This window comes from Pleurodeles waltl, chromosome 12 (assembly GCF_031143425.1).
Source record: "Pleurodeles waltl isolate 20211129_DDA chromosome 12, aPleWal1.hap1.20221129, whole genome shotgun sequence".
NCBI lineage: Eukaryota > Metazoa > Chordata > Amphibia > Caudata > Salamandridae > Pleurodeles > Pleurodeles waltl.
Genome location: NC_090451.1, coordinates 272,866,972 through 272,885,289, shown reverse-complemented (window position 1 = coordinate 272,885,289; position 18,318 = coordinate 272,866,972). Strand labels below are relative to the sequence as shown.

The window sequence follows — 18,318 nt, the reverse complement described above, 5'->3', positions numbered from 1 at the left end:
GGTTCCCGGAGAGCACAGAGGGGTCCCACTGTGGCGGTCCAAGTGTTCTCCTCGACCTTTTCCTCTTATGCAAGAGGAGTAGCAGATGTGGAGGGGTGATATATACTCCTACAGGGTATGTTAGATGGTGCACCCCTTACTATTCTCAATACTTATACACCAGCACAGATGATCAATGCTTCTACAATAATATAGCTGAGGTGCTTGGGGGTAGGAGTGGGTTCTCGTATTGTATGGGCTGGAGACTACAATTGTACATTGGACGGTGAGAAAGATTGTCACCCCTCTAAACATGGTACTAAACCGTTAATGGTGAAATCCCTCACAGCGGTCATGCATAATTTAGGATTATCGGACGGGACGGGTGGAGGGAACTGCACCCGGAGAGTAGAGAATATACCTGTCATTCTAAGACACACAATACGTAAAGTCGTCTGGACCGTTTCCTCTTGGGTGGCCTGAACTGCTTGCATGTGTTGTATAGCACACACTTGGGGAGGTTTCTATCTCACCATGCCCCGGTATTGATGTAGCTGCAGTGGGGTTCAAATGGTGGGGTGACATGTAGCCGGTGCATGCCCCCAGATTTTCTGACAGATGCTGCATGTCGTGAAGAATTTGTAACATCCATTAAGGACTACATAGCCATGAATTGGGGTACCGCTGCCACGAGAGGGACGGAGTGGGAGGCAATGAAGGCCGTTCAGAGAGAGTGTGTATAGGCACAGACTGGGAAGGCAAATAGCAGATATCCAGCACCAGACCTTGCCAATGAGGGAGGAAGAAAGAAAGCAGCTCCGATTGTACAGGGAAGTCATTAGATGTTGAGAGACACTGGATAATCTAAGAGACTTAGATTATATAGACAGCGGCTACACAGGGAGGGGGACAAATCTGGTAGGTTACTGACGTGGATCCTAAAGCGTAATCTCCCCCCTTTCTGAATATCAGAAATGCTGCTGGTGTACAGGTTACGAATTGCAGGGATATCTGAAAAGTAGTGGTAGAACATTTGCGGGCAGTGTCATGTGCTGGCTCTTCAGTGCCAGTCGAGTATATGGGAGAGTTTCCGCAGCAGAGACGCCTTCCACAGTTGGAACCTGAGAGTATGAGAGATGTGGAGGCTGAGATAACTGTGGAGGAAGTGAGTGCAGCGGTGGAGACATTGTCTAAATCTAAGACACTGGGGGGTGGGTATGGGTTCCCAATCAATCAGACATACTCCCCCCTTCTGCGAGAAAAATTATTGGCAGTGTTCAAGGAGACCCAAGCGCAGGGTGACCTGCCAGAGTCCCTGCGCCAGGGTGTTGTTTGTCTGAGGCTCAAGCCGGGTGGGGATACGAGGGACCCCTCCTCCTATCGGCCGCTCATTATGTTGAACTATGATGTTAAGATCCTTTGTAGAATATTGGCTACTAGGCTGCAGGGAGTGGTTCGGGGCTTCGTGCATGAAGACATATGTGGTTTTATACTTATCCGTACTATGACTTTTAACCTGCGTCACTTGGCACATGTCTTGCATAAAACCATGGGTGCTGAGGACGAATTGGTGCCAGCATTGATGGACCTTGAAAAGGCCTTGGATAAGGTGGAGTGGGGCTGTCTCCTGGCGGTACTGCGGGGAATGGGGTTTGACCCCCTATTCTGTGTGTGGGTTTGCTTGCTTTATACTGTACCCTTAGTATTTGTTTGGGTGGGAGGGGTACTGTCGGAATCTATTTGGGTGGGACATATCACCCACATCATTTCGTTATACGCAGATGATGCTTTGATATATTTTCGATCGCAGAGTATCTCGGTGCTTCTGTTGTTGCGGTTGTTGGAGGAGTATCCAGTCTTAAGGTGCATAGGATTAAGTCGCTCCTATTTCCTCTAGGGCTACTTTGTGTTAAACATGTGGAGTACTTGCCGGTGCTGGGGCTCCGGTGGACTCTGGAGGGTTTCAGATACCTAGGTATCTGGGTTACCCACACTGTAGCAGCACATGAGACATAAAATGTGGAAAGAGTAATGACTGGTCTTGAGCTCTCGGTGTCGTTCTTGGATAGGCTGCCTATTTCTGTAATGGGGAGAGCGGCTGCAGCAAAGATAGTATTTCTGCCACGGTGTCTATACCTGCTACAAAATTCTTTATTCCCGGTAACCGCTCGGCTCTTTAATCATTTGGACAGTCCACTGATCTCATTGTTGTGGGCCGGGCGCCGCAGTAGAGTATCGCTGTCCACACTGCAGAGGGATCTAGAAGACAGGGGTCTGGCTATCCCTAATATTAGGCTATATTACTAAACCAGCGCATTTACAACATGCTGCAGTGGATGACTGAGTCGGATAACTGGGAGAAGCTACTATTTGAAGGAATGATGGGCAGTGACACGTTAGCACGAATACTGACGAAAGGTGGTAGGTCGGAAACACTGTCCCATATCTGGTTCAAAATACTGCATGGATCTAGGAGCAGGCCATTAAGCGAGTGATTTGACGTGCTCCCTTTGATAGGGAAATTAAGATATGGGACTTGGCTTCCTTCTGAGATATGGATAACTTCATGTCTGTGGAAAGCTGGAGAGCAGGGGGATGACTTGTAGGGGAGACTTACTCCCCAATGGGGAGTTTATATCCTTTCAAGAAGCGCGAAACACGTTTGGTTTGGGACCGGGTCAATTCCTGCAGTATGCCAAGGTGGAGAGTGTGCTGCATGGGATCTGGTGCGCTTTCCCGGCCGCCCCACCATCTTCAAAGGTGTTGAAGGGGCTGATAAACTGGGGTGATGGGAGTCATTTAATTACCTTGTTTTATAGAGCTCTTCGGAGGGATCAACCAGATACGGTCTGTGTGGCGCGGAGGTCTTGGGAGCTAGGGGATCCAATGAAGAACACTGATTGAGCTACAGCTCTGTCACTGGTGCGCACAGTTTCATGTAATAATAGATTTAAGCACTCACATTTCAATTTTGTACCATGAACGACTCAACAAAATTGACCCAACTAGAGAAGCCAGGTGGCCCATATTTGGCAAATTGGACGCCTCCTTTCTACATCTGGCTTGGTCCTGTAGGGAGGTGAAGCAGTTTTGGTGTGAGGTGGCTGGGAAGGTTGAGGGATCACAGGTTTGGGCCTTGAAGCAACGCCGTTGACATTCCTCTTAGGCGTGGTGAAGAGACCACGGGAAGGAGAATCCCATACAGACTAGCACAACTAGCACTAGTGCTGGCTAGGCGCAGGGTGGCCATAAACCGGATGAGCGCTAGGAGCCCATCAATTCATTACTGAATGCGAGATATACTGGAATGGGGAGCCTCACAAGAACAACATATGCCGTTGTTGAGAGCGTTGCCGTAGTCAACCAGTGGGGAAGGCTGAGGGGACACATCACTGCTTTAGCTGCTGTTGATACACATTTCTGACTTTGTATGTACTCTATCATCAGAGAAGATATCTTTGACATCCCATATTACTATGCACTGTATTTTTTTTTGTTGGTTCTGCATTATAAAATCAATAAAAACATAGCTTTAAAAAAACAAAAATAAACGATTTTGACGATGGAGGCCAGTGACATGAATGAAGGCCAAATAGTTTGACTGGTTAATTCTGATGGGGTTTCCTTGAGCAAAAGCAATGGAATGTGAAGAAGTAGTGAGTTCAAGTTGGAAACTATTCTCATGCAATGGTCCCTGCCCTCTTTCCTTTACAGAATATCACAGAGCTTTGGAGTATGGTGAAGCAAATGACTGATGTCTTGCTTGTGCCAGCGACTGACACGTTAAAGAGCCGCAGCAGTATAGAGATGAGGATGGCTTTTGTGGAACAGGCCCTAAATTTTTTAGAGCAAAGGTAAGAGGAAAACTACATAAAGCAATCTCTGGTATAACACATTTAACTGGTGGGGCAACCGTTCTCTGTTAGACTTTGATCTGACATATAATGAATGTACAAAGTGTCTTACATTTCCTATATTTTACACACTAGTGCCCATTTCAGTTTTTGTGGATGTTCTCAGTGGTGGCTGAACTCAATTGTCTTTATTTGTATTTGTTGTGGAAATTGTGTTACTTGGTAATTTTTTTTCATTGTATTTAAATTCATGGGAATACTAATCTGAAGTGACTTTCTTTTGTCAGTTACAAAAACTACACCTTGGTGACAGTCTTTGGAAACCTACACCAGGCTCAGTTGGGCGGAGTGCCTGGTACGTATCAGCTTGTTCGCAGTTTCCTCAACATCAAGCTCCCTGCTCCTCTTCCTGGTCTTCAGGTACTACAGCTTTCAGTTCTGTAATTTGCACCATTTATAAATGGAGAGATTTCAACTTTGTAGTTCAGGGTTGTGAGTCATGCCATCTACTTAATATGCATTTAAATGCTGTGAAGCTGAATGGAACACAGTCTAGCCTCCCTGTTATTATGTTGCACACCTCTGTCAAAGTATGCATTTTCTTTTATTTTATTATAATATGCACTTGTAAAGATGTGCTTTGCAGCTTTGTACTATCATCTGTTATGCAGGTTTTGAAGCATTTTGCTTGTTTACCCCATGGAGACGTTGCTGTCTGTGCCTGCAAGTTTGCACACACACTGCAAATGTAGGGAGACCACAGTTTACTTGTTACAGACAACCTCCCAGGTCATACAATCTTTCATGTTCATCAAGGGGCTTTACCTTTCTCTTTTTTGGTTGCTACCTTGTCTTTCCTTTTTCTATATCCCACTCTCATATTCATGGTTTCCCTTCCTTTGCCTCTCATTGCTATTCTCTATTGCCCTTTTCTTAGCTCAGCTTTTTCTCTCACAGGCACTCTTATTTCATCTCCCTTTCTTTTGCCTTTATCCCCTATTCCCTTTTAATGTAATCAGTTCCTATTTCTCCAATTTTCTGCTTTCTTTCCCTATTTTTCTATTATTTTTCTCTTTCTCCATTTTTGCCTTGCCCCTATCTCTTCTGTATTTTTCCTGATTTTGCTCTTGTATTTCCTCTCCCATTGCTTCCTTTTACTGGTCCGCTTAATCTTTCTTCTCCCATTTCCTTTCAATTTTCCTTCTCAACACTCTTCTTCATATATCTTTCACTCCTGTTATATCATTCTCCCCCTGTAGCCCAGACTGTCTCTCCTGCTCACCTCCTACCGCATCCCTCTTTCTATCATCTTCTCTTTGCCTTTTTGCTTCTTTCTTGTAATTTTACTTTTTTTTAATCTCTGCTCTTTTTTTTTTAAAGTAATTTTTATTAACAGTTTCATTAGAAATTACAACTACATGTAAGCAACATAACATCACAGCATAGGTGCAGCAGCGTATCAAGGCACCATATAAACAAACCTCAGTTCCACAAGGAGTCATATTCCAGGGGGGAGGGAGGAGTGGGCGAGGGGTGGGAACGGGGGACTGAAGGATGGGCAATCAGAAAGGATTGTCCCTGCACCCTCCCTTCCACTGGATCAGGAGACACATACTTGCAGCCTAAGAGGCCGACTCTCTGTTATTACTCCCCACATCGGCAGAGGCCCCTGATCTTTCCTGGGACCGACCCGTATCACTCTCAGAACCCTGAGCATCACCTTACCAGGCTATCAAGCATGTCCCTCCATATCTCCTGGTCACACTCTGCACGCTCATTCCATCTCACTCTCCTCAGTCTGCACTCCTCAGCCAGTGCCCATTCCGTGAGGTCTGCCAACTACGGGGTCAGTGTCGGTGACGTGGGACTGGCCCAATGAATAACAATGCATCTTCTCGCTAGTAGCAGCCCAAGCAGTGCGAAACAGTATACCCTACTCAATTTGGGGGCCCCTAACCCTCCATAGTGTATCAAACCCCCAACCCATTCCCCCCCCTTCTTCCGGTCCAGTATACCCACAGTCCGGGACATTCCCGTGCCATTTGTATAAAGGTGGCTGATTGACCACTGCACCTGGGGCAGCCACCCAGGAAGATCCTATGCAATCTCTGCGGGGTGAGATAAGCATGGTGCAGGTAATAAAACAGTGTTGGCTTAAATCGCTCATTACTGGCTGTGTCTTGCATTTGCGCCTTTGCATATGTCCATTCCCTATCCATCAATGGATTCCTCCAGTACCTTGTTCCACCTCAGATTAACTCCCTCCGATCTAGGCACCTGTCTGCTTTCAGTGCCGCGTAGAGGTGGGAAATCATTCCCCTGCTCGAACCCGCATCCAACATCAATGTAGGCACCTGAAACACCACTGGCTGAGCCGGAAAATCCATCCAGATCTCCTGCATATTGCAGGAATTGCCAGGGATGCAGCTGAAGTACATCGGAGCCCTCTGCATATGCGAGGAACGTCGTGCTCAGGTATAGGTCCCCCACAAACTGACAGCCCCCTGATGGCCTTTACTGTCATTTCCCCAGACTGTGGCTACCCCACTCATTATATAGGTAGATGTTCCAGAACATGCGCGCCTCTCATCAGTAGCATAGGCGGGTCTTCCTCCTCCACCAATTTCCCCCAGTAGACGCTTCTGCCTGTTATCCTGCACTGCATACCACAGCACTGCATGCTGTATTTTCGCGGCCAAATAATAAAGTTTCAAGTCGGGGAGCCTCAATCAACCCCCGCTAGTGTCCAGCTTCAGGACCTTCAGGTGGACCCTCCTCCTGCGTCCCACCCAAACCAGCTGGACCAGGAGTTTTTCTAGGGTCTGAAAGTGGACCCAGGGATGTTGCAGAGTGAACTTTGGAGAATATATAGGCAGCGGGGAAGGAGGACCATCTTACTCAGTGCCACTCTGCCCATAACAGAGAGCGGTAGCGTATTTAAAAAACCCACCAAGGAATAAAGACCTGTAAGCACCCTTCCCGTTTTAAGCTCATACTGGTCCCTCACAACATGTGCAGTCCTGATTCCCAGATATTGGAAGCTCCCGATCTCCCAGGTCAATCCCGTATCTGGGAGATCCAGCATCAGTAGGCCCATGAGCCTCCCCAGCGGGAAAAGGATGGTCTTCCATGCATTGACCTGAAGACTGGAGGCCCTCCCGAAGTCTGACATAATTTCCATGAGTAGTGGTACCGAAAGGTCAAGGTGGCTGAGGTACACAAGAGTATCATCAGCATACATTGAAACTGCATGGACCGTGTTCCCCATCCTGACCCTCCCATTCCCAGAGAGGTTATGCTGTAACCTGTCCACCAAAGGCTCCATCACCTACATGAAGAGCAGAGGAGAGTGCAGGCACTTCTGTTGTGTGCCCCATTGCCCCTATATTTGTCCTGACACAATTGACCCTTTTCTAACCCTTGCAGCAGGCTCTGCATAAAGCAAACACACCAAGGAGAGGAACTTGTCCCCAACACCCACGCCGGAGGCACTTCCCAAAGATTCTCCCAGCCCATTGTGTCGAACGCCTTCTCAGTGTCCAATTCCACCAGGGCAGCCTCCTCATTAGTACCGTGGAGCGTATGCATAACATGGAAATGAACGTCGTGTCATACGCAGAATGAACATCATGTCATACGCAGATGACAACTCATCATTTCCCTCACTGAAGACCCGGACACGGCCAAATGGAATTTCCACTCTGGAATGGAAGCTGTTGCCACCTGGATGTGAGAAAGCTGCCCCAAGCTCAACTCTGACAAGACAGAGGTCCTCATCATCTTTGGAAACACCACCTCAGCATGTAACGACTCCTGATGGCCCACATCTCTCAGCACCCCGCCTTGACCGATTGAGGACGCCCGCAACCTAGACAACATCCTCGACTCCTCCTTATCTATCTGAGGTAAACTCAGTCACCACCTCCTGCTGGCACACCCTCCGCCAACTCCGAAAATGTTTGAAATGGATCCCAGCAGACTGCCCCAGGACAGTCACCCACGCCGTAGTCACAAGCAAGCTTGACTACGGCAACGCTCTCTACGCCGCCACCACAAAGAGAAACATAAAAAAACTGCAACTCATCGAGAACGCCACCGCCAGACTTGTCCTTAACCTCCCACAGTAAAAAGGAGAAAATTCCCAGGGGAGATTAAAACCCTCCAACACACTATATCAACTACTCTTTCACTCCAATGATTAATCTCGAATAAAGGAGTCAATTAAAACATTTTTTTTAATTAAGTAATCCCATAAAAATACAAAAGAATGCCACACCTTAAAATATCAACAAGGCACTATTACAAAACAATTTTCTTTGATAAAAACCATATATAGACAAAATAGACATGACGGAGAAAAAACACAAGACATCCATCCTAGTCTATTATATTTGAGCTGTCCCAATTTTGGTATATACAGGCCAATTGATTTATTCACACAATCCCTATTCAAATGTTAGCCTGTTCCAATGAGTCCAGCAGTCCAGTTTGCGTTGGCGCGTTTCTGTGGTCTTACTAAAGTTCTCCTACCACCTTCTTCAGGACAATTGACAATTAACCTCCCACACCAAGAACATATCTCCCAGCACCTGAGGACCCTCCACCGGCTCCCGATAGAAAAACAAATCACCTTTAAGCTACTCACCCACACCTACAACGTCGGACTGGCATACCTGAACCACTGCGTCTCCTTCCACACCCCCGCCAGATCCCTCCACTCCGCAGGCTCTTGCCACTATCCCTTGCATTTGAAAAACCACCGCTGGAGGACGATCCTTCACCTACATAGCAGCAAAGAGTTGGAACAACCTGCCCCTAGACCTCAGACAAAGCCCCAACAATTTGAGACCCTCACGAGTGAGTAGCCGCACTTTACAAAAACGGATTGATTGATTGAATTAATGGAGTTCTTAGGTTGATATGTGTTCCCCAGCCTGGTATGAATTTGCACTGACATTCCGTCACCAAATTGGCGACCACCATCTGCAACTGAGTAGCCAGTATCTTAGAAAGTATTTTCGTGTCTATGCCCAGCATTGATAGCGGGTGATATGTCCCAGGGTTTTTTGTTTCCTTTTCCAGTTTGAGGATAATAACATTAAAGGCGTCTCGATTGGCCAGCATCAAGGTCCCCTGTCTCTGGGCCTCACGTAATACTTCAGCAGTGCTGCATGGGTGCAGTAGAACTCCACCGGAAGTCCATCAGGGCCTGGGCACTTACACTTGGCATATCACAGATCGCTGCAGTGACTTCCTCCAGACATTGCTACTAACCCACCCACCTCAGTCACCAAGAACCGGTCTAATCAGCTGTAGGTATCATGCGTTGGCGTATGACAGTAGAAAACCCCATTCATTGTTGGGTTTAACTCTAGCCAGACATCCCTGCACCCCATCCTGACCATGAAATCGACTAGTTTGGTCACCATGTGTGGTTTTGTGCCCTCTTGGGAAGGGTGCCTATCTAGTGCGCCATCCAGCACAGAATTAAAGTGGCACTTCCACATGTGGCACCAGTTCCCCTTCCACATTTTCGAAGAACTCCATGTCGTTGGTGTTGGGGGCGTAGACGTTGAAGAAGCATATATCCTCACCATCCAATGTTCTGTAGACCAGGAGGAATAGCCCCGCTACATCAGCTCAAAAGCTGCATACCCTAAAAGGGAGCTGTAGCGTTATCCAGATGGAGACCCCTCTAGCATAACTCAAGTACATAGAAGAGAAGAGCTGCCCACTCCATTTCTTATGGAGCATCTGAGCCTTCGCGTCTAATAGATGCATTTCCTGTAACATGGAAACCTGCATCCCCAAACTGTGCAGGCAGGCGTTCACTCTGTATTGCTTAACAAATTTATTCAAACCTTGCACATTCCAGGTCACCATTCTTACTTGACCTCCCATTAGTATCTCGAGTCACCTCCACCCTTCCTGCTCCATTCCGACTAGTGACTAAGCTCGGTCTCCCTATTGGCCCAACACCTCCCCCTCCGACTGACACCACCCCCACCCTCCTTGAATGAATGACGTCACCCACTCCACCATTGCCTGTGCGGCTGCTCACTCTGATCTTTGACTCTCCAGTATTCCATCGCTGAGTCTCCTAGATTCCGATACTGCTTCCCTACTCTCGAGCCCCTCTTCGTGGGAAGTGGTACTCCCCCACCTCACCAGAATCTCGAGCCAGTCCCACACTTCCTCAGTGGTTGTGAAGATGTGGTAGCGCCCTTCATGGAGTACCTTAAGCTTTGCGGAAATAGAGGAGCATGTGTGTCAGACCCATCGTTTAAAGTTTTTGTTTTACTTCCACTGCCGCAAATTCTGTGCTCTCTGTGTGTAATCAGTGAAAACACAAATTGTGAAGTTCTCGAAGACGGGGTCTCCTTCTCTGCAGACCGTATGCAGGACGGGTCTTGTTCCTGGTGGTTGAGGATCTTTTCATTCATGGTTCTTGGGGGCGCTTCCGGCGGTGGGGAGCGCGCTAAGCTTTATCAGTCTGTTCCACCACAAACACCAGCAAGACCGTAGTCATCGAGAGCACACAGTGGATCTGTTGTTCCAGGAAGGACTTGGGGATGTTGGGCAGGGGGAGGGGGAGGAGATTTGGGCAGGTTACATTTCCCTCTGCTCCCTCTGGTAATCCCACAAAGCACAGATTCCTGCAGTCTGAGCGTCCCTCTGCTTCTTTCTCCCTCATCTCCAACTTGTGTGTCTGTGCAGTCAGGGCAGCCACTGTACAGCAGCATCCAGTGACCTCCTCTTGCAGCTAGTGAACCTGTTGCTTCATCTCTAGGGAGCGCTCTGCCACCTTCCTAAGGTCAACTCGCAATTTAATCAACTGTGTGTATTTGTGCCCTGAGATCCGCACCTGTGGCCTTGATTGCAGCAAGTATCTGCGCCCCTTTGGGAACCTGCAGTTCATGCAGGCTAGTGCCACGGTCCTATGGCAGGTCTCCCCCAACCCGGGAGCCGTATATTGGTCTATCTTAGTCTGATTACTGTGGGTTTTCCTGTCCTTGTCCATCTTGACAGGGAGGGCGTGCAGGTGACCACCAGTTAGTTTTGCCAGAAGACTCTGTCCGTGCTGGCTCAAGGGCTTGGAACAATGATGACCTCCAGTCAGAGTAGGGTTCTTCTCTCCAAGCACTCCAACCACCCAAAGCACACAGAAGATGGCAGTCCACTATCCACGCCAGCAGGAGCTATCACCCTGACCCAGGACCGCGCTGCAGGAGTTCCAGGAGCCCTGCTCCGCTCAGCAGCATCTTTACAGTGCTGCACACATGGCCTCAAACATCCAACTCAGGGCAAGTCACCACCTCTGTGGCACAACAGGTCAGTCTGCAGTGGCGTTATGAAGGGGAGGGGTCACAGCAATAGTCCCCTGTTTGTGTCTGACCCCCTCCAGCATCAGTCAGTACTCAATGTGGACAGCAAGCAGGCATCTCTAAAATATCACCTGGCTCACTGCAAAGTGGGAGGAAGTGTTGGGGTGGGGGGGGACACAATGAATAAAGACCTCTTCACTCACTAGCCACCCAGGTACAAGCAGCAGGGTCTCCCCACTCCTCAAGTGCAGGTCGCAAGCCAGTATGTTGCCCCCGTCAATCTGCTCACGCCTCCAGCAGGTTACTCATGACAGCTGAATTGGTCCCCCATTCACTCCCCAGAGACTTCCAGAGGGCAGGGGACACAGCTCTATAGTCTCCCCAGCTCAGTTATTGACCATCTTGCCGGCCACGCCCCCATCTCTCCTCTTTTGTCTGCCACTTCCCATTCTCTTTAGGCTCTTCCACTTCCCCCTCTTTCCTTGAATGTTACTCTACCCTTCTACCTGTTTCCTCTCACTCTTTGATCTCTCGTTGCCCCTTTGCTCTTCTTCTATCTTGATTTTTTTCTTTTCCACCTTGATCCTTCCTGCTCCCATTCTCATGGTTCTCTTAATTTTTCTTGTCTCTTCTCGTCCCTTTTTTGTTCCCCATTTCTCTAATCCTTTCTGTTTGTTTGTTCCTGTTCTCTTTTGACAGTCCCCTTTCTTGCCTACATATCTCTTTCTTAAAATGTTGGGGTTTTCTCCTTTCTCTTGCCATTTCAGTTATGCCTCATTATCACCTGTCTCCTTTTCCCCTTTTGATTTCTTATCCCATTTTCTCTTCTCGTCCTCTTTTGTCTCCTTATCCTTTTCGTCTTATTCTTCCACTTTCTTTGTTTTCTTTCCCTGTTCCCCTATTCTCATCTTCTCCATTTCCCACTTTTTACTGGTTAGAATCATCTGTTTGCCATACAGAAACATTCAGAATCAATCTGCCTAGGTGTAAGTAGCTTAAAGAGGTGGTATTAGTGTTGCTGATCACAAAGTATCCAGTGTGTTCTGTAACCTGCATTTACAAGATTACTAAGCATTTTACATAATGGATTTTTAATTTATTCTGTCTCTTTCCTAGGATGGCGAGGTGGAAGGCCATCCTGTCTGGGCATTAATTTACTACTGCATGCGCTGTGGAGATTTAAATGCTGCCTTGGTGGTGGTAAACCGGGCACAACATCAGTTGGGCGAATTTAAGAATTGGTTCCAAGAATACATCCAGAGCGAAGACAGAAGGTATTTGCATACAGCAGCATTGACATTTTTCTTAAAAAGTATTTGTCTTCACCAGGTGTCATTCAAATAAAGGGTTGAGAATTGAAGCATTTCAGTTGTAATACTTTAATGCTATTGACTACAAGATTATTATTTTGCCAATAATAATTTCAACATTATATAAACCTTCTTTGTTAATTGTATATGGATTCACAGAATAAAAGTTTTTGGTGCTGTTAATCCACCAAAGATCGTAAGAAAAGGCATGCAAGTCTTCTCACCTGATTGTGCAAGCACAGTATTTAAAGGGCATTTGGCATATGAACAGCACCTATTAGCGATCCCCTTTTGCTCTCAGCTGTCGCCTTCGCCTATTGTAGATCTTTTTTTATTTGTTTATTAATATTTTTTTTATTACTCTATTGCCATTTTAAGGTATAAAAGCAACAGGTTTTTAGATATGACAGAGCATGGTCAAAAACACAAAATTTTACAGTTGTCGTTCTGCAAGGTGCATCTCATCCATGTGATCCAAAACACCTGAGACTGAGACTATACAGCTATGCATGGTGCATCTTTCCTACGGCAGTCTAAAGGGCCATTCAACAGCATGTCTCCTTAAACAGAAAGAAGACCTCAAGGTCGGGCCAGTGTGTCTCATCAAACTGAGTTATTTGCCCATACATTACATCTATATCTCCCTATGTATGCCTCGTGCACCCCACACCTTGCAGTACTACTGTGGGGCCTCCTCCTAGCCTGGCACACCAGGACTTCCAGGGCCAAGCAGCCATCCAGACCCCTAGCCCAGCCCTCTTGGTTAAGAGGATTTGTGGTGCAATATCCTGTTTAGCAACTGAAGGGCCAGTGTGAAGAAATGCTTATGTGTAGGTGTTGGCATCTACATCTAGTAGGATATTGGGGATCCTTGTCCTCTACCATTTTGGAGGTGAGTTCATCGGATGCCCCCCTGTGTCGAACAGTATAGTTGGCTCTGTGACAGATCAAATATATTTCCCACCAGTGCCATACCATATGTAGAAAGTCCCTGCTCTAAATTTCCACATTTTATGCACATTGGGAGGTATTGAGCCAGGCATGCCAGAGCATCTTGCATGTTAGACTATAATAAAGATATATTAATAGAATCCACCGAAACTGAGCCTCAATTGCAGCTTCCTTCTAGGGTGTGCCATCATTCCACTTTTTACTAGGTCTGCCGCCCTTGAAGGCCAGGGAATGAATCTGGGTTTAATTACTGAGCAGCAACATTTTATATATACCCATTTCCCTCCTCAGTAGATAGGCCACAAGTTTGAGAGGACCTCAAAATTATTAAAATATGGGACAAGATCATGTTGGAGGAGGTTAAACTCGGACTAGAGGTCTGTAAACAAGCAGAGATATTACAGGCCACTATATACCCCAGTCTGAGGAGATCTATGATGTGCCAGCTTCCAAAGCCCTTTTAGAGTGAGGATCTGCCTCAGCGTCCCACCCATACTCCACCCGGTTTCCTCATTTGACAGTGACAGTTAATAGCTTTCAGGATGTCTCGCCAAGAGTGGAGCATTGTTTCAGTGGGTAGCGGAGCCAGTGTGGGCTTTTCCTTCCATAAAGAAGGTGGAGCAGGTGAAGGTTTTCCTACACTCACTGTTCAGCTGGTGGGGTAAAAATCTGGGCACATATCCAGTCATGTATCACTACCTGCTGTGAGGCGTGGTAGTGTGACTTGTCCATTAAATAGGGACCCAACACATTTATGTAATTGTCAGTGCTCTATAAGGATACCTGTATCACATAGAAAGTTCCTCATGAAGGTTTTGCCATGTAATGAAGTCCCATGGGATTTTGTAGAGGCAATTCTGACCTTTGTGTGAGTGTTTGGGTAAGAACACTATTGTGATTATGGTAGTCTGTTTCATTAGTGACAGTGGTAGGGTGACCATTATGTCAGTTTGTTCCACCGTCTTTCTAGCAGAGGGGCATTTTAAGCTGCCCGAATCTATTTTCAGCCCTTGAGAGACATCCCAGGGAACGTTATGATGGCAGTTGTTGTATCTCAGGTCCCAGCTCACCTCTGTAGTCCCCCAACCAGGTGCATAACCCTTTTAGACCAGTTGACCCTAAGGGGGAGAAAACATTCTACAAATTCAACATTTTCAGTGCTCGAGGTAAACAATTAAATTGTCTGCATAGAGTGAAAATGTATTCTTATCCTCCACCATCCATTTGAATGTATGCAGTGGGTCATCTACTGGGAACCATTCTGGCAGGACCTCTGTAGCAAAGGTTTTGAAAATGAGGGACAGTGTGCTTCCCTGTCTGGTTTCCCTTGCAATAGAGAAAGGCTTTGAGACTACCCTATTGGCCTGAACCATGTCAGTGACTTCATTTTGGTTTAATAAGAGTGTGTGGCCTTAAGTCTGAGGCTCTGTTCGATTTATATAACTATGCAAGTTATTATACGAGTATATAGGCAGGCATTATGTTAGGACCTTTCTAACAAGGCTGGTTGATGCCCCTTCATTTCCAGTTGAACAGGATTCTTTCCATCCTTCGAACCGAATCGCAGCTGAGTTCTGCAAGCACATATGTGCTCTTCACTTCCACCCGAGAAATGCAGGGAGTTAGACTGAAATCTCCATCGGCGATCTAATGTGTTGATCCCCCTTAGGTCGGGGGGGGGGTTGAAGAGGCTGGGGCATTAGGGCTATGAGCAGTGCTGGCCATGCAAAACTTTTCTTTCATCTGAACTGTTCATAATGAAGTTGGAATATGCTTTGGTGTATGGTGTTGTGTGACTTGTGATTCCACAAGACTAGTGGACTTGGGGTGGCAGCACCACTGCTTGCTGGTGACTGAGTCACTCCCACACCAGTTTCACAACTGTCGGCCCAACCCTACTGGCTTGCTAGCAGGACCTCAGCCAGACACTATGGGTGAAGGTGATTTGTGGCAGTCTAACTCATGATACTAGTGACTTTTCGAGGGAGTCGCAGTGAATGAGTCATAACCTTTTCTTTCATCAACCTTGAATCTTGTACACACACACAGGCAAAGAAGGGGATACAGGATAGTTTTCAATAGATTTAATGAAAAGACTGCAATCTACAATAAAATGCATGATCTATAATAATGAGACATAACAAAATTAGGATTGTGTAAATGAATGATGTAAAAATGAACAACCACAGCATATTGCAATAGATAAATAATTCCTACATAACACTTTATCTCTAGCCTATGCTGAGAGCATGGCAGTGTTGGCCCATCTGTCTGTTCTGAGTCTATGAGAGACGCACCCGCACTGTTACCTTGGCACAAGGGTCTGCCCTCTGTCTTCTGATTTGGCTGTAGAGACGAGACTGAGGTTGACTGCAAAATGGCGTTCAGCGTAGATGGAAATTCCTGGCCGGAAGGATCCCTCTGACCCTTGGCCCACATGGTGTTTATATAGGTCAACATGTTTTCTTCTGAGAAGTAGGCCTGACATGAATGCATGCCTAAGTGTTAGATTTGTTTACGCAGTCTTGTGGCGGCAATACCAAACATTATCTTGTTCCGTTCTAATTCTGTTCCTGTCAATCCTGAGGCAAGGAACACAATGAAAAAATGTCATGCATAACAATAATAACGTGTTTGCTAAATTACAACTGATTAGGAAAATAAAACCATACTGCTGAAAGCAGGCTGTTCTAAAAGGAATACAAATAAATAAATTAAAACAGTGCATATTATCTAGGTAAAAGGGCACAGGCTACAGGCCTCAGCTAAGCTAAAATATATGAGCATGAACAAGACTAAAATCGACCCATGACAATGGATGGCCAGGCCCCACATCTACACATCCATGTTTGTGGTTTCATAGTACACTTTTGTGGCACTTCTCCCAGGGCAGGCACAAAGAATCACCTGGGGTTGTGATGACTAGCCATGTAGACGCTTCTGTTATGCTGCCTATTCATGGGCCACTTCTGAGGTGTTATAAAAATTGACTTTGTTGTCGAAAGAGGACTTTAGGTTTGTGGGGTACAGAAGCGTATGTTCCTGCTTCATGATGTGTAATTTTTGTTTTACTCCATCAAAGGTCTTTCACTGTTGTAGTATGTGTTCAGTGAGCTTTTGACTTGTGCCACACACAGGAATAATTTCTCTGTCTTAAAGGTCGATAATGTGATAGGCACTTTGGGACAGCTTCTAGGTCAGGGCGCACCAATCCCTTTTGATTAAGCAGCAAGGTGAGAGGTCTGCCCTTGGACCCAGAAGCGGGTCAATGTATCTAGAAAATATTCAGAATGTGTACTCTCAGTTCCTTCTGTAAAATCCACTTTTCATATATTGCTGAAGTGTCCCCTCCCATCTTCCACCCACTCATTCAAGATTTTTGGAGGTGTGTGAGAGTCTGCATACTGCTGTCTGAAGCTCTTTAACTGTACCCTCAAGCTCTGAAATTATCTCCTAAGCCCCTGACCATATCAACAGGGTTTGTCAAGTCTTGCTGCAGCAACATGACGTCAGAACCCACTTCTCAGTTTTAGACTGGAATGGCAGGTGTTTGTTGATGATTTTCAGGATTACTGTTGTTTCTGATGCCTGGACAGTGCCCCGCCCACCTTTAGAGGTTAAGCTTTTGTTTGGGATGCTGCACAGCAAATCCAAGGGGTTTGAAACATTATCAATTTTTGCCTGGTGGGAAGGCATTTCCAGTTTTTCCTATTTCATCTTGTAAGGTGGAGGGACGGGGGAGTCCCAGCTGTGTAGTGTAATCTGTGTGTTTCACTTGTGGCCAAGTTCCACCGAAGTCCAGTAAGATTAGGAATGAGCCCCCAGTCAGTGTCGAGAGAGGATTGAAATGACACCCACCCATCCTCACCAGTAGAGGAACCCCATTTTTCTCAACCCTCTCACAGAGTTGTGCCTAGAGATCAGTGCCAAATCAAGGGTCACTTGTCCAATGAACCTCCCACCCTGGTCCAGTGCTTCACACAAACACCCCTCCATCACCCCCTCTCCCATCCAGCTCTGATTACTCCTCTCCTTCTGGAGAAGCCCCCTAGCCCCCTGTTTATGATGGGGTCATGGTATGATCCCACTTTGATAGTCTGTTCCTCCATTTATCTGTTTTAGGTGTTCGTCCAGGTTCTCTGAAACCACAATCTAGGGATTTTACATCTCCCAGACACCTGCCAAGGCTCCACACGGTGGGCTGCACCAAACGGTTTTTAGTGCTGCATATTGCTATGTGATGGACCTCATGGGAACACCAAGAGTTTGTGTCCATAATGTTAGGCAGTCAGACATCAGCCCCTCCCAAAGCCCCACCCCAAGTGTAGACCTGCTTGTTAATCCCAGCACAGCAGCCATTGGAGACAATGTAAAATCACAACAGTCATGTCTGCAGCCATGGGACTAAGAACTGTATACTCCATAGATCAGGCGAAAATCTGCTTCCCCTCTACTTACAAAGCAAGGCAGGTTATTACCTTATTAAATACCGACTAAGAAACAACATCGATTCTGTGTAACATTTCTTCAAGCCCATCTCAAGTTGGTACATACCAAAAGCAAGTGCAAAATCACTATAAGTATGAAGTATACAGAGGTACTCTCAATTTAAGATTGAAAGGTGGTGGAGCATGCTGTGCATAAGGAATTGTTTATCACTGGCATAAACAAATGGAACCTGATTTACAACTTCCTGAATAGGAGTTGATACTCAGCGTATTTCTTGCTTGCTGCAGAAATGGCACCCACAGTGTGGAAAAAGCAGCAATGGAGCAAAAGACATTTTGATCACTGCCACCCTGCCAATGATGGACAGAGGAAGGCAACTCCACCTGTCAAACAATGTCTTGATTTTATGAATTGTAGTCCTATAGTTTAAATAAAAAATTTAAAATATTT

The 18,318-nt window shown here is 46.4% G+C and overlaps 1 protein-coding gene across 1 annotated transcript in view; it reads left to right on the top strand.

The window, feature by feature from the left end:
- Window positions 1–18,318, top strand: part of NUP93 (nucleoporin 93) — a 305,671-nt gene that overhangs the window by 180,231 nt on the left and 107,122 nt on the right. The window contains exons 8-10 of the mRNA XM_069215817.1: window positions 3,694–3,833; window positions 4,121–4,253; window positions 12,275–12,432. Coding sequence (XP_069071918.1) covers window positions 3,694–3,833; window positions 4,121–4,253; window positions 12,275–12,432 — 431 coding nt within the window. The remainder of the gene's footprint in view (window positions 1–3,693; window positions 3,834–4,120; window positions 4,254–12,274; window positions 12,433–18,318) is intronic.